At 44.2% G+C, this 17,005-nt stretch overlaps 1 protein-coding gene across 2 annotated transcripts in view; it reads left to right on the top strand.

Moving 5' to 3' along the window:
- SHC3 (SHC adaptor protein 3) overlaps positions 1 to 17,005 on the top strand; it is a 150,784-nt gene that overhangs the window by 93,302 nt on the left and 40,477 nt on the right. For both annotated transcript variants that reach the window (XM_007193520.3, XM_028161681.2), the window contains exons 6-7: positions 2,659 to 2,710; positions 12,022 to 12,148. In XM_007193520.3, the coding sequence (XP_007193582.3) occupies positions 2,659 to 2,710; positions 12,022 to 12,148 (179 nt within the window). The remainder of the gene's footprint in view (positions 1 to 2,658; positions 2,711 to 12,021; positions 12,149 to 17,005) is intronic.

The raw sequence follows: 17,005 nt of genomic DNA, 5'->3' as shown, positions 1-17,005 counted from the left end.
CTACTATTATTAGCAGTTCTAAGAGATCACCAAAAGAATGCGAGAATAATGGTCAGGCTCAGAAAAACTTGGGGAGTGAGAACAGACATGGGTAAATACAGAAGAAGCACTTGGCAGCCCCATCTTTGAACTTAGAGTGCTCACTGTGTGACTGGGTGATGTCAAGAACATTGTTTTAACAGCAGTACACTTCCCCACTCTTCCGGGAATGCATCAATATTGGCATTGGAAAAGCTGTGTCCTTGGCTTGGCCATTGATCATCTGAGTGACAGGGACACATCACATCTCTTGCCTAGTCTTCCTTCCCTAGCTTGGAGCCAGAGGAGCATTTCTCAGACTGGAGTAAGAATTTAAAAAGAAGAATTTCCTTGTATATGCTACTAATGTGGACTCAAATTAATTTTGTTACACAAATACGTACAAAAATAAATTATGTATAGACTCCTTATGTTTATTCCTTTGATTAAACTGTAACTCCCATTCAAACTTGGAAATTAAGTACAAATAAACACAGTAAAGTCAATAACATTCAAAGTAAAATTAATTTACTGTGATGAGTAAAGTTTTGTTGAAACTAAATCTCTGCTCCCAATGTGACTCTAGAACTGGCTACCATGGTGCAGAAGCCTTTGAGGTCAGCATCTCTCTACTACCACAGGCGCCAGATGACTCACTCCTTCCACTGATTTCTTCTATTCAAGTAAACACTTCAGTCGTACATCATTGTGTACAAATGTGACGTTAATTTGCTTCAGGTGGGGCAAAGCCATCTGACTGTTCTTTTCTCTCTGATTCTTTAAAAACCTGGCACCCATAATGCTGGAAACCCCACTGAAAATCTTGGCACTGAAATTGCGTGCACAGCTTGATGGCACAGGTGTCATTCAGATGATCCCGCATATTACTGTATTAACTTTTAAGATTATCATAGAAATGAAAGCATAAAAAGAGATTCTGGTGACATCTCAAACACTGGAGAATATACCTGCCCAACTCTAGCGTTCCATGGATCTCAGACTGAGAAACTAACGCTCCCTAAGTCCACTTCTGACATTCACATCTCCTGACTCCGGGAAGAGTGTCTATGATTACAAGCTACAGTCCTTATTTTTGCCAGTAACTTCAGATTCTGACCCGATCTTCCTTGATGAAATGCAAGGAAGTCAGGTCGACCGGTTTGATGGTCTCCCGCTCCCTTTCCCAGGTCAGTCTGGGAATACACCAAAGGACAGTGGCCTGAGCAGGAAGGGGAAACAGCTTAGATAGTCTACATGCTGGAGAATGACCTCAAGGTAGCAGTCCAATACGTCAAGAGCTGCTGGAAGAGCTCTCTCCCTTCTTAGTCTTAGTGGGTGTTTTTGAGTTCCAGGGCAGTGATGTTTGGAAAAGCGACTTGCACCCTGCAGTGGGTGCTCATAAGCACGGCATCCTCCGCCCCCCCCCCCCCCCCGCCTCCACACTTACTTTCCCTCTTCCCCTCTCACATTGGAGGGTTTTCTGGAGCACTGTGGAGAAAGAAGGGGTCGTTTCTCCTGCCCATAGAGTATCACAAAGAAGGAACTCACGACAGAGAATCTTGCAGATGCTGAAAACATTGGGAGCTAATCAATAACCTTGGAGTCCTCCGAAACCATCACATGGGGGAAATATCCACAACAATGGGAAGAACTTTACCAGTTGCCCCCCACCCGAGACTTTTTGAATGTTGAAAATGTCAACTTTGCAGGAAAGTTTTGCTTTCAAGAATTAAGAGAATTATTGTTTCCTCTGTTTAGAAACTAAAATTCACATGGTCACCTCGGCTCACTCCTGAGGTCATTGTTTCCTCTGCGTGCCAAGTAGATGAGGCAGGCAAGGGGACTTATATTTCATGTGTAAGAGTGAGACTTCTAAATAGAGCTCATGCTTTTGAAACATCTTAAAAGGATTAAAATTACTACTTATGTCATCGTATCCATATCTCATCCACCCATGAGGGATGTTTGCAACCAACCTTTGAACATCACTTCTAATTTTCTCAGTGTGGCCCCCAGATCAGCGGCAGCACCTGGCTGCTTGTCAGAAATGTACATTTCGGGGCCTCACCTCAGACCTGCCGAATCGGATACCCTGGGGTGCAGCTCAGCAATCTGTGCTGTAACAAGCCCTGCCGGGGATTCTGACCCCAGCTCAGATTTGAGGATCATTGTTGGAGACAGCTGACAGTGGTGGCTCTCAGCCTTGGTTCATAATAGAATCATCTGGGGGAGCTTTTAAAAATCCTTGATGCCTGGACCTCACATCCACTCCAGTTAAATCAGATCATCTGGGAGTTGGGACTCAGGTATTAGTGTTTTTATAGCTCCTCGGGTGATCCGACATGCTGAGAATGGATGCACTTCACACCCTTGCTGCTCGAAGTGTGGGTGTGGCGAAGCTGCATCAGTGTCTTGTGAGAGCTGTCTGCAGATGCAGAACCTCGGGCCCAGCTCCCGGCCTGCCGAGTCAGAATCTGCATTTCACAAGATCCCCGGTGATTCCTGCCCACTGTACAGTCTGAGAAATGCTGGGCTATCATCAGGGCTACTCTTGGTTACTGAGCTGCTGTATGCATGATGTGTCTGCTGTCCTGTCTTAACCTGCGATTAGTGACGTGACATCTCATTTTTCTTTCACAGGATACAACAGACTACGTTGCGTACGTAGCTAAGGACCCTGTTAATCGCAGAGGTAAGCGATGTGTGACTTTCGTCATCTCTCACTCATGTGCAGCCAGGCTTAACAATGGATACCAGATGGTCCTCATGATCTCAGCCCTCTTCATCCAAACGAACAGTGTCACATCGTACTGTTAGCGATAATTGAGGTTTGCAGGCAGTGAAGCATGGCGGCACACCCAGCTGGGTTAGGAGATGCTGGATGTCTGAGAGCTTTAAACACACACCTGTATCCAGATGGCTAGAGCTTGGTACACCTGACCTGCGCGTGGCAGCTCCCACTCATACGCTGAAGGTGCCCTCAGTTACACCTGAAGACTTTGCAAACCGCTGGCCTCCTGCCCAGCTCCAGCTCCTTGTGCGTTCACTGCCAACTAAGTCTCCCCGAGAAGCCTCTTGCTGCCCTGCATGGCCCTGGAAGCCAGTGTCCAAGCTCAGGTGCTGCCCACTTACACCCCGCAAACGTGCTAGGGCCTCAGACACAGGCTGGGTAGGGGATTTGAAACATCCAATTACTTCCCATCTTCATGGAACCTTTATTCCTAGACCCTCCCTACATACCCACCACCCCATTTCTTTCATCATTTACAATACAAGAGGGTCCCCCCCTCCAATGTTAACTAGCCTGGGCAGGTGGGCTGATTAGGGGGCCGCTACCCTTGAATCCCGGGCAGCCACCGGGTGCTGCACAACTCCAATTTAGAACTCACTGACGAAGGTCACCTGTGGGGTTTGTAACGCTACAAATGGCATTTCCCTGTACCACCCATTGCTTCCCCTCCTCCTCCCACCCTCTACCCCAGGTACCCATTGTTAAGATTTCCTAGTTGGCTTTGCAGAAGTTTTATATCTGTCGATATACATATATATATACTCTTCTTCTTTTAAAATCTCACCTCACATGAGATTTTAGCATTCTGTTTTCCCACCAACCTTGGGGGAGGGGGAGGTGGCAGGAGGCACTCATCCAAGAGTTAACACTTGTTGAAGTTCTTCCTTTATTTTTGTTTGTTCTAAGTTAACTTCAAGTAATCCTAGACTTTTTCTTCACATCCTTAATGGCTCCTAGGTCAATGGTTCTGAAAATGAACCATACTTTATACCTGGGGAGCTTTAAAAAAATCTCAAAGCTCAGGCCTCAGAGAGGGGTACCCAGGCAACTGTATTTTTTAAAAGCTCTCCAGATGATTCCCAGGTACAACCAGGGCTGAGGAATCAGGCTCTAGGTCCAGACCCTGAAGGAGTTTAACCCTGTGCAATTTGACTTAGGGCCATGGAAGCATCCAAGCTGATACCTTGTTTCACGGCTGTAAACCAGCAGCACCTTCTGCCCTTGTCAAAGTACCACAGTACCTGCCACAGTACCTTTTCAAAGTCATGGAAATCAGGATTCACTCCATGTGCTCGGTGGTTGCTGGACCAGCTCCCTTTGGGACCCGCATGCAGTGCTAGTGTGAAGACAAACGCCAGACCTCTGTGCTGTTGCTGGTGTTTTGGGGGCACCAGCAGCATGGGGGTCCTTTGAGATGCTTGATAGGAGATGATCACTCCCTTCTTCTAGTTATCTGTTGCCCGTAACAAATCTTAATGGCCTAACAGCCATCATTTTAAAATATCTTTTGATATGATGAAGTATCAAGCGTCCAGGTGGGGCTCAGTTGGCCAATTCTTCTGCTCTCTGTGGCATCAGTGGGGTACTGGGTGGTCTTTGGCCGGTGGCTGGCCTGGTCTAGAGGGTCCAAGTTGACTTCACTTCCACGCCTTGGACCTTGGCAGGGAGGACTAGAAGTCAAAGCCAGCAGGGTCCTTCTCCCTCTGCAAGGAGTCTCAGGGCCACTCTAAGTGGCCCCTGAATCAGGGCAGTAGGACTTCCCACATAGCAACTCTGGGCTTCATGATGCCAAAGTGGATGCCAAAGACCAGGCACCGCTTCATCTCTGTCATAGTTGACGAGTCAAACTGTCCCAGGCAGCTCAGATTCAGGGGAGAGGAACCAGACCTGTCTTCCAACAGAAATTTGCAGCCTTCCTTATCCATCACATCTCTGTTCCCACACGTACACAGGCAGCCCCAGCCTCCTGGGAGGCAGTGTGGGAAGGGAGGGGAGTCATAGATCTGGCCATGAACAGTATCTCAGAGCACGCTTTGCCTCCATCCGATATGTGTCCACCCACCGTTGCCTCCTTCCGCAAGGAGCTGGGGGAGGGCTCCCCTGGGCTGCTCTCTTCTCTTTCCTCCTGCCCTAGGCCAGGAAGAGAGTTTAATTGAATAAGAATGGCCTCTGCCATGCAGGAGTCAGATTAGCAAGAAATTCTGGGAGTGAATGTTCTTATTTGGACTCTTAAATATCCAACTCCCCACGCAGAGGCCCCAGTTGATGTGCTGACCCCATTGTAGTGCCCTGGCTGCAGGCAGAGCTCCTCAAGGCAGGCAGGCATCAAGGCACATTTGGAGCCCAGAAAGTCTTCTGTCAAAATCCTGCAGAGATGGGTCAAAGTCCCTCACTGTTATCATTTGTCCTTTCCACACTGATTCCTGCTTATACATTCTGGTGTGTGTTTTTGGGTAATCTAGCAGTATTTACAGTGAGAAAAAAATTATATTTTTCTCTCTAGTATCAAGAATCCATGGCTTATATAATTAATCTGGTGGAAGGGCAAAGGATCTCTGACCCGTGTCATTAAGCTCTATGGTAACCACCACCATCCTGAGGAGATAAGGATTGCAAATGAGTGAAGTTTCATGAGGTTGGCGCCTTATAGCTGAAAGGCAGGGCTGACAGGAGACCTGGAAGGTGACTACTGATATATGTAGGATAAAACGCCCAACAAATCAGGCTTTGCTGGATCCTAACATACCATTTTCTTTTCACATTGGAATTTGTATTACTACCCAAGGACTCCCATTCCCTGCAACCTAATGTCTCTTGGTTCAGAATGGACTGTTTGGGTCACAAAAGTACCTAAAAAATAATGTCCTAATTAGACATATGGCTGCCTGCAGATGGCATGTACTTCCTATAATTTATAACCACAATAGCAGCCCTATTCAGGCTCCTTCTGGAACTCCTGAACTTGCATGGAAAGTCATATCCTGTGGTGTTGACCTGATGGTAGAGAGGCCTGAGTGTTCAGCCCGTATAGCTTCTAACACATCCTGCTGCCCTTTCCCCAGGATTTCCTGAATAAGGGGGAAACGTGGTGACTGGGCTTGAGAGGGAAGCCCCCAGTGGACTACTGCCTCACATGGCTGCGCTTCCTTCTCCAGGCTTCTCTACTAGCTCACGGTCATTTCAACACTGAATTTAGGGTTCCTCTGGCCTCAGACAGTTGTAGGCCACAGGAGGTGACTTTCCAGGAGAAACTTAAAGAGTATGAACTCCTTAAATAATACAGCACCTTCTCTGGATTTTCTTTCCCCTAGGAGTAAAACCTCTTCTGTATAATAAGTGAAAGCAATGATTTATTTTTTTAAGCCAGGAGGTTAAATTCCATCTCATAACACTGTGGTGGGAGGTTAATTTTCCTGTGAGTGAATGATTAGGTTGTTTCCCATATCTGGCTTTCGTCAACCATGGTTTTTTGTGTTTATTTAAAATAAACAAGCCAGTCCCTGTGTTCTAAATACCCTATGCCAAAGACTGTGAATGTTCCTGTGTAGCCCAAGCTTCTGGCTGAAAGTCAGACTTGTGTAGTTACCAGCCTGCTGCACATCTCTGCTCAGAAGCCTCCTAGCCCCCTCACCTTGACAAGCCACAGAGCTAAGTCTTTCCTTCCACCACAAAGTATCTGCTTGTCTCACTCATCACGATGTGAGCTCACTCCTGCTCTATCCCCTGTCTCGTTTCCTGTGATCTCCCCTCACCTCCACTCCAGCTCCACTGATCTTCTGGCTCTTCCTTGAACATGTCAAGCAAGCACCTGCCTCAGGGCCTTTGTACCTGTTGAGCCCTATGCCTGCAACATTCTTGGACTAGACCTTCCTATGGCTCACTCCCTGACTTCCTTCAGGCTTCTTCTGCAATGCCACCTCCTACATGGCTTTCCCTGGTTATCCTACATGTCACCCTACAACATTATCCTTATCACCCCCTTTATTTCACATTATTGTCTTTATGGTTGTATTAGTTTTCTGTGACTGCTGTAACAAATTACTGCAAACTTTGCGGCTCAAGACAACAAAAGTTTGCTCTCTCACAATTCTGGAGGCTAAGGGTCTGAAATCAAGGTGTCAGCAGGGCCATGCTCCCTCCAAACGTTCCAGGGGGGGAGGCTTCCTGCTTCTTCCAGCATCTGGTGGCTCCAGGAGTCCTTGGCTTGTGGTTGCATCACTCTAGTCTCGGCCTCCATCTTCACATCACCTCCTCCTCTGTGTCTGTGTCACCTCCTCTTCTGACCCTTATAAGACACTTGTCATTGGATTTAGGGCCCACCCTAATCCAGAATAATCTCATTTTGAGTCCTTAATTACATCTGCAAAGACCCTTTTTCACAGGTTCAGGGATCAGGATGTAGAGAGGGCTTTGGCTGCTGGGGGGCACCATTCAACCCATTCTAATGGTATATTTTTCCTTCTTTATTTTCAGTGTCCACCTTCTAGACTGTAAGGTCGGTGAGAGCAGGACTTTGTTTTGTTACTTGCTGTATCTGGAGATCCTGGGGCAGAGCCTGGTACAGAGTTGGTTCTCAATAAGTGTCTATTGAGTGAAGTCTGCAGTAAATATTTTGTACATTTGCCTTGTGCTCATGTGCAAGAATTTTCTTAGGGTTTATACCTCTGGGACAAATCACTGTGTTTTGGGACATCTTCAGTTTTTTAAAAATGGTTATTTCACTTTATAATTCCACAAGTGGCACAGGAGGGCTCCTTGGCTTCAACTCTTGTTCAACACTTGGAATTTCAGACTTTTAAATCCCTACCAGTCGGATGGGTGCAAAATTATCTCCTCATAAAGTTTTAGTTTTCCACTCTGAGGCTAGAACAGATATTAAACAATTCTTAATTAAGAGCATGGGAGCTGAATCTTGGAGTTCTTACCTGTCTCAGATCAAAAAAATCTGGAACAATGAGGAACATGTGGATATATTAAGTGAACAGACTAGGGTTGGCTGAAAACTATGCTTGAGGTTGGAGTCCCCGGTTCTCTGGTAAGAATTCACTGGTGTTCAGTGTTCCTTTTAAGGGGTGAGAGTTATCAGCCCACTAAGAGGAAGAGACAGCAGTCATTGTTTGGTAGGATTTTTTTCTGATTAGGTAATGACTCCAGGTGTCTCCGAGGTTCCCTATGTCAGTCACCAGTTGGTAGAGAACTTGGCTATGAATTTGAACTCTTGGAGAGTCTGTGAGTCTAGATAAGAGGACAGTGGGACAGTCTGAGATGGGACCACTTCAAGGGCTGGGCTGCCTTGTGGAGGCCAGATGGCTGTGAAGTGTGAGTTGGGTTGGTTTGGCGTGGGTGGGAGGGGTCATGACTTCTTAAAAGAGAAGCACAGATCCTGAGAGGTTTTCTGCTCATACTTGCAGAGTCGCCCCATGGAAACAATGCCCACTGAGGTGGGGTGGCCCATCCCACAGGGTGTGGAAGCAGCCACTGTGGTGGGAAACACATGCTGGAGCCTCTGTCTATAGTCACTGATCTGAGATAGAGCGGGGATTACCCCATAGTCATACGTAAATTGTGCAGTGAGCCAGTGACACCCTTTCTGTATGTCAGCTGCTCCTGACCACAGAGGGGGTGGGGAAGTGGGGTCTTACTTTTACAAAGCAAAAAAAAAAAAAAAAAAACCCAACAATAATCTAATCAGCTAAGATAAGGAATCAACCCCTCCAGACTCAAAATAATTAAGAAAAATATTTCAAAGATGGAAGGATGAATTTCTATCCATCATCATTAGTGATGAACCTCACCCAAAATATTTATCTTGCTTTGAGATAATAAATGACAGTGTGATGCTTTCAGGGCCAACAAGACATCTTAAACTTTATCTTATCTTTATTGTATCATTTTTAACATCTTTTAAAAGATATTTTTATAATATACATACTATTATATTAACATGGGAATATATGTTCATAATTTATAAATAAGTAGATACATATTTGGGACACATGCTCAGTATAGTAAAGAGTTCTTCACTGGTAAGCATGAGAAAATCTTGACAATTTCTTATTTACAGAAGTAAAGACTTTTTGGGTGTTTGGTGCATGTGATAGGCATTGCTAGCGCTCACTGATGTCCTGACCTCACTCCTTCCAAGTTCCCAGGAGACTGTACCACCAGCCTCTCCTGGGTGGAGGAGGAGCCAGGTGACAGTTCTGTGTGAGAGCAGAATGGATGAGGCAGTTAGTGCTGGTGCAAGACCCTACTGTCTCTTTCTTCCCTGGCTTGGGAAGAGGCCTTGTGTTGAAATTCAGGATTGAAAGATCAAAGCAGCTTGGTTCATGGGGTGACCACCTGGAGAGTTGCCCAGAAATGAACAAGCGAGAATGGGATTGTTTTCAGCCACTAAGATGCTGGGGCTGTTTGTTATCGTGGCATCACTTGCCTGTGCTGACTAACAGAGCAGCCATCCCAGGCAGGGCTCAGAGAGCTAGCTCAGATGAATGGAGGCCCCAGTTGGCCTGCAGTCCATTTATCAGTCAGATGGCCAGGGCAGCCTTGAACACCGATGGACAGGTGCAGCCACTGGCCTCTGGACTTTTTTGGAGCCATTGGGAAACTTGCGGAGGGACTTCTGACCTGCCAGTGTCTACTGTGCGGGGAAGATGTGTGGTTGACCTATTAGGAGGCTCCTGTGTGAGGAAAGAGGCTGTGTCCCAGATCTATCTGGTATGATTACAAGGGCCGCAGCACGTCCTGCTCTCAAGTGGCTCATCCCAGGTGGGGAGTGGCCTTTGTGGTGAGGCCTGATGAAGTCCCCTCACTAGTGTCAGGGCTGAGCCGGCTGCTGTGGGGTCTGAGCTGGTTCTCCTGGAAAGCAACATCAGCCTTGCTTATTGGTCAGAGAGAGAGACCAGCATGGGCAGACAAGCACCCCCCACCCCCACCCCGGAGACACCCCCCCCCCACTACTGCACCGCTGCCAAAGAACCCGTCCCCTTCAGAAGGGATAGAATGAGGAATGACCCCATTTTGCTGCTCCTATGTTTGTTTTGGGCCACGTTTTAGGATTTACAACATCATTCTGAGTCTTGATTCTGGGCCCCACCACTCTGTACCTGCCTCTCATCCAGTTCTTCTCCTTCTTGCTCATGAATGACACCTCCAGCTCCATTCTTTCCTCATGGGATGTAAAACAAGCAGCCCCGATGGTTACCTGTGGCGAGAAACTCATCATTCCTCACACACACTGAGTCACACAGGTGAGGTTAGAAGACAGTGGCTTTTAGCCAAAGACTGTTGCAACAGTCAGAGAAAATACAGGTCCAGAGAGACTGTCAGCTTCACTAAGGCTAGGGCACTGCTTTCCTCCTTAGAAAAAAAATAAGCTTCACTTTCTTGGCCTGTCCCCAGTTGTTATTCTGTTTCTCCAAAGTACTGGCCAGCCAGTTCTCTTGGCTGGTGCTGATGCTGCGTGGAGGGGGCAGGTGTGGCTAGAAACACAGGGCAGGTGGGGGAGCCAGGTGTCTTTCTCTCACTCTGTCTTAGACTCCTACTTCCTTATTGGCTGAAAAGACACCTCCACTGCTATCCGTTAACGAACAACCCCATGACTCCAACAGCTGCTTAATATGGCCTTGCTTTGTGCCTAACTGGGTTGATAATAAATACTAGTATCAATAATAACATAAAACAATATCAATACTCAATAATAAAATACAGCCGGGACACCTGTCTCCTTGGACAAATCCCTTGGCCATATCTGAAGTAGGGCTAATGTATCCAAGGGATTGCATTGCAGTCTGAAGCGGCAATCCGGTTACACTTGCTCTTCCCAGGAAATGCTTGTCCCTGGGTCCTCAGGAGCATGCTCCCTCCTCGAGCCTGGGGAGGGAAGAAACCTGAGGCCCCCCACCCTAGCAGCCGCCATCAGGGTGAGCTCTGTGGCGCCTGACTGTCTTTGTGTGTGTAGAAGGCGGCATCGTGATGGAAGAGCGGCCAGACTGTGGAGGTGGTGATGTCTCTGTTCCTTCCCTCGCAGTTCCCACCTTAATGAGTCCTCTTTCTGTGCTTGCTTCTCCTGCAGCAGAGGGATGCTTCTGCAACTCCCTAATCACTGCTGGGGAATGGCTACCCCTGTAGCAATGCCTCTCCTCACTGCTGGGCACCCGCTGTGCTCCTGGAGGAACCTCCTTGAAACACAATTGTATCCTAACTAGTGGCAAGAGAAAGATGGAGTGTGACACATGCATCTGTCATTTTCTCCAGGGAGATGCCTTTATCCCGTTAGTAACAGAGCATGTCATGCTGGTCACGGGACAATGTGAAGGGGCTGGGACTCTTCTGTGGTATGCCATGGACGTGTGTCTGGGGAGAAGATATTCTACTTTCTTGTAGAGCAGAGACAGGACCTTCTTCGGTGCCTTCCCTCACTCAACACTCTTTTCTCCAAAGGTTCTGCATGGATTACACCACAGCCTGGCCACCAAGACAGCGGGCACCCCAAAGGGGTGAAGGGTTGCTCCAGGTCTCTGAGGGGTCCTCGTCTGGCTACCAACACCCCTTTTCTGAGAACTGGCATGAATATCCAGTCTCGTCCAGTGTAGATGCAGGTGGCATGTGGTGGGATGGTCATAGTGATTAATTAATATCCCTTTAAACTCATCTTAAAAGGTTGTTGACCTTATTGCTTTGAGTTGCCACATCTGGTGGTGACACTTTACTCTCACTAGGAAGGAAGCAAACAGCTTGCTCTAAGTCCATCGGATACCTCAGGACTCATTCAATAAGAGCCAGTTTAAGTCCATTTGTTAAGCCTCACGGGGTCTTAAAGGGATTCATTTCTTGTTACTATCAGGTTCTTTGTCTTGTTAAGGTTTCCTTCCAAACCCTGTTTCCCTACTAAGTTCTGAGTTGATATTTTATAGACTCTAAAGCAATAGAAGAGCAATCAAGTTGAACTTTAAAATGTTAAAATGTACTTACAAATAGAACCTTTACTTTTGGAGAGAATAGGCTATTAAGAAATGGATCTCTGCGGTGAAACGGTACCGCTGGGGGCTCTCAGGGATTAAGCTGCACGCAGAGCTGACAGGACATATCATGAAAGGCACCTCCTTGTCCCTCTCTTCTTCCCTAGGCTGCGGGCTTTCACCCTCAGGAAGGAGGAGCCTGGGTAGCTCCAGTGTCTGTCTCTAATGAGCCTGTGTCCCTTGCTCCTACAGCTTGTCACATTCTGGAATGTTGTGACGGGCTGGCCCAGGAGGTCATCGGCTCCATCGGACAAGCCTTTGAGCTCCGGTTTAAGCAATATTTGCAGTGTCCTTCCAAGATCCCCACTCTCCACGACCGGTGAGTAGCGCTGTGACATCGTTTGCAGTGGCCTCTCTGCATTTTCTGACCTTTCCTCTTAAAAACACTTAAAAGAAGGAAACCACAAAACCACCTCCCCGAGGAGTGCTCTGAACAGACACAGTTAATCACAGGGCTTCCTGGGCCCAGAGACACCTGGCTGGGGCTGGGCCATGGCTCAGGAAACTGACAGATGGAAGCCGACATATGGGCGATGCTCCCAATGTTTAGAAAAACATTTTCTTGAAACTATAGTGACAGTAGCCAAGGTTACCAAAAAAAACATTGTAATATGTTTTTGTTCTGTTTCCTCTGCAAGCACGTGATGTTTCCATATGTTGCCTCCTTGGGTCGGTGTCACCACAGGTACTACCCGTCCCATTGTCCTTGTCCTCAGGGCTAGCCAAAGTCCTGATTCAGAGGCTCCCTTCGTGAGGCGCTCTGCTCGGAATGACGAGCATTGATTCTGCTTTATTGGCTTTCGTAGCTTTCAGACTTGATGGCCTGTGTGGCCCTGGGCAAGTTCTTTAACCAATCTGGGTCTCAGCAGTTTTCTCTGTAAAATAGGAATAATAGTGGCTTGGCAGTATTTTAAGTGTTAACTGAAATAGTAAATGTAAACAGGAATTGTGAGATGTTTAGTTTATTATAAAAAATGTTCAGAGTCTACTCTTGAGTTTCCTTAGGACATAAGAATATTCCATGCAGCATTAAAAAAAAATAATATGGGGCATGTTGGTTACTCAGTCACCTGTCCTACTGAAAGCCTATTACAATGGTGTGTTCGCTGTCAATAAAACTTTATTTCTCCTGAATTTACTTTTTATGTTTTCTCCAACTTCTGCAGCCACATTCCAGGACTTAGTTGTGAAGGCAGTGCCTACTTCTACCTTCATTATTATGAAGTCTCCTTTCATCTCTCTGAAGTCTTCACCTTTCTTCAAAGAGACTTTTAATTTTTTTTCCTTCATCCACTGGAAAATTTCTGTTAAGACATTCATTCTGGAGGTGCCTGTGAAGGCCCCATTTTTTCCCGGTTGATAAAGACTTCTGCAAACTCATACAAGTTGTGTGAAAAAAAAGTTAGAAAGTGGAGGGAACCCGAGAGCCCTTGGCAGGAGAGTGGGTGAACAAAAAGTTCTTAATTTTATATTATAATGGGACATAGTCATTAAACAGAATTCATCAGTATATGTGTATTACCAGAATTAATCTCAAATACTTTAAATGGAGTGAAAAAGAATATGAACCATCTATGGAAATTTTAAAAACACATAAACAATTGTATATATAGTTTATGGATAAGTGCATGTGTATAAAGAGTATAAAAACATGCAAGAATATTACATACCAACTCTAGGACATCTGAGGATGACAGGGACATGGGTGGGCTTTAACTGATTTTGTTAAGTGTATTTCCTCCCTAACATTTTATAACAACAGTGTTCCAATATACAAAAAGAATTTGCAAGGAACACCTGTATACCCACCGTCTAGATTCTACCATTAGCATTCTACAGTTAATATCACGTATTTTTTCATCCAAAGCAAGTTTGACAAGTTTTATTTCTTTAAAAAAAAAGGTATCAAATATAGCAAAATGTTCACACTTGTTTAATCTCAGTGGTGGATGTGTAGGTGGCTTTTATATTAATTTAGGCTTTTCTGTACTTTTGAAATGTTGCAAAGAAGTCAAATAAATCCTATTAAAATAATATGTCAAAAAATGAGTGGGGGGAGTTAATTGAACTACCATGCTTCTCCAGGAATATACTTGAGGTATGAAGTCCTGTATATGTTTCTATATAGTAAAGTTTGAAGAAGTTTTGGGGAAAGAGAATGAAGTAGAGAGATCTTATCTACCGAGAAAACTTTCAACCCAATATGCAAGTAATGGTATAACATTTCTAAAGCAGAGCAGGAACAAGGGGACCTGTGTTCCCTGACATCAGTCTCATCTTGTCTGACAAGCTGCTTGTTGTGTCCACTGAGCAGGTCTGAGATCCAGGGAGCAGGTAGGAATGCACCACCTTCTGTCCCAGCTGGGGACATCCTGGGCCATGAGAGAATGCACTTTGCTTCCAGCTGCCATGTCCCTCTTCCCCTCCCTGCCCTGTTATGGGGACCCTGGACTGTGGAGGGCACTGGCCCATTTTCCTTCTAGATTTCCCAGGGGCCAGCAAAACAGGAGGTTCTATTTGTGAGCAGTTCTCCTTGGGTTTTCTGCTCACTTGCTCAGGCCATTTCTCTTCAAATTGGGCATGAGCTGGAGGTATGAGAATTGGCACAGTCAGCTTCTTTGTCCATATTCCTCAGAGTAGAGCTGGGGACAGGTGAGCGTGGAGTGAGTGGGGCAGCATTAGGTCCCAGCAAGCTGCCCCAGCATCTCAAAGTTTCATGTTGGTGGCACATGACTTCCTCTTTCCTTCTTTTGCTGCTAGTGAGTGGATGGCTTTACTTATTCGTGAGGTATTTTTTGTTCATTGTATTAATTATTGGGGGAGAGACTCTGTGATCTGGATTCATCGCCCATCTCCAACTGAAAATAAAAAATAATACTTTTAAATGAATGGGTTTTTTGTTATGGTATGATTTTCCTTAGAAGATTTTTTCCTCTGATTTTTCTTGCAGAAATCCAAAGTTATTTTCAACACAAAACCAGAGAAGGCAATGAAAAAGAATTCAAATGTAGCCAAAACTCCATTTATTATTTTTTTAAAATTTGATATATAGTTTATTTATGATAAAATTACCCTTTAAGAATATACAGTTCTGTGGTATTTAGTATTGTCAAAGATAGCACGAGTACAATCATCACCACAATCTAATTCCAGAACATTTTTCATCACCCCAGAAAGAAACCCCATACTCATTAGCAGTTACTCCCCATTTTCCGACCCCCTTTCCCCAGACAACCACTACTCTACTTTCTGTCTTTATTGATTTGCCAATTCTGGACATTGTATATAAATGTTATCATACAATATGTGCCTGACTTCTTTCACTTATTGGAACGTTTTCAAGGTTAATCCATATAGTAGCATGTATCAGTATGGCATTTTTTTTAGGGCTGAATAATATTCCTTTGTATGCATATGTTACCTTTTGTGTATTCATTCATCAGTTTATGGACATTTGGGTTATTTTCACCTTTTTGTTCTTATGAATAACGCTGCTATGAAGATGTGTACAAGTTCCCGTGTGGACAGATGTTTCAATACTCTTGGGTATATAACTAGGAGATGAATTGCTCAGTCATATGGTAACTCTATGCTAAAATTTTGAGAAACTACCAAACTGTTTTCCAAAGTGGCTGTACCATTTTATATTTTCACTGGCAATGTATGAAAGTTACAATTTCACCGACACTTGTTATTGTCCTAGCTATCCTAGTGAGTACAAAGTGGTCTCTGATTGTGGTTTTGACTTGCATTTTCTTGTTGACTAATGATGTCAAGCATCTTTTCATGTGCTTATTGGCTATTTGTATATCTTCTTTGGAGAAAGGTCTGCTCAAATCTTTAGCTCATTTTTAAGATTGAGTTATTTGTCTTTTTATTGTTGACTTGTATAGAAGTTCTTTATATATTGTAGATACAAGTCTCTTTTCACATTATATGATTAGCAAATATTTTCTCCTATTTTTTGTGTTGTCTTCGCATTTTTTTGATAATGTCCTTTGACGCACAATAGTTTTTAATTTTGATGAAGTCCAATTAATGTACTTATTTTTTCTTTGGTTGCTTTTGTTTTTGGTGTCATATGTAAGAAAGCATTGCCTGATCCAAGGTCATGAAGATTTACATCTATGTTTTCTTTTAAGTTTTAGCTCTTACTTTCAGGTCTTTAATCCATTTGACTTAATTTTTGTATACGGTGTGAGGTAAGGGTCCAACTTCATTCTTTCACAAATGGCTAACCAGTTGTCACAGCACCATTTGTTGAAAAGACTATTTCACACTATTTCACACATTGAATTGTCTGGGCATCCATGTTGAAATCAATTGACCATAAATGTATGGGTTTATTTATGGACTCTTAATTATATTCCATTGATTTATATGTCTATCGTTATGCCAGTACCATATAGCCTTGAGTAGTATAGCTTTATAGTTAATTTGAAATCAGGAAGTATGAGTCCTCCAACTACATTCTTCTTTGTCAAGATTGTTTTCACTATTCTGGGCCCCTTGCAATTTCAAATAAATTTTATGGTCTACTTTTACAAAAAAGGCAATTAGGATGTTTATAGAGATTGTCTTGAACCCATAGACCAATTTGAGGAGTACTTCCATCTTAACAATATTTAGTCTTCCAATCCCTGAACACAGGATGTATTTCCATTTATTTAGAGTTTCTTTATTTTCTTTCAACAGTGTTTTGTAATTTTCAGTGTGCAAGTCTTGTACTTGCTTTGATAATTTTTACTACCAAAAGAATAAATCTTTTGTTCTTTTTGATACTATAATAAAAGGAATTGCTTGTTAATTTTATTTTTTCATTGTTAATGTATAAAAATACAATTGATCTTTGAATATTCATTATGTATCCTGCAAACTTACAGAATTCATTTATTAGCTCTAATCATTTGTGTGTATGTGTGTGTGTGTGTATTCCTTAGTATTTTTTATATACAAGATCATGTCCTGTGCAAATAAATATAGTTTTATTACTTCTTACTTCCTAATCTGAATTCTTGTATTTCTTTTTATTATCTAATTGTCCTGGCTAGAATCTCTAGTACAATGAATAGAGGTGGAAAGACTGGACAACCTTGCCATGTTCCTGATTCTAGGAGGAAAGCATTCGGACTTTCACAATTAATTGTGTTCTTAGCTGTGGGCTTTTCATAGATGC

Source organism: Balaenoptera acutorostrata, chromosome 6 (assembly GCF_949987535.1).
Source record: "Balaenoptera acutorostrata chromosome 6, mBalAcu1.1, whole genome shotgun sequence".
NCBI lineage: Eukaryota > Metazoa > Chordata > Mammalia > Artiodactyla > Balaenopteridae > Balaenoptera > Balaenoptera acutorostrata.
This window is presented reverse-complemented; position numbering and strand designations above follow the sequence as displayed.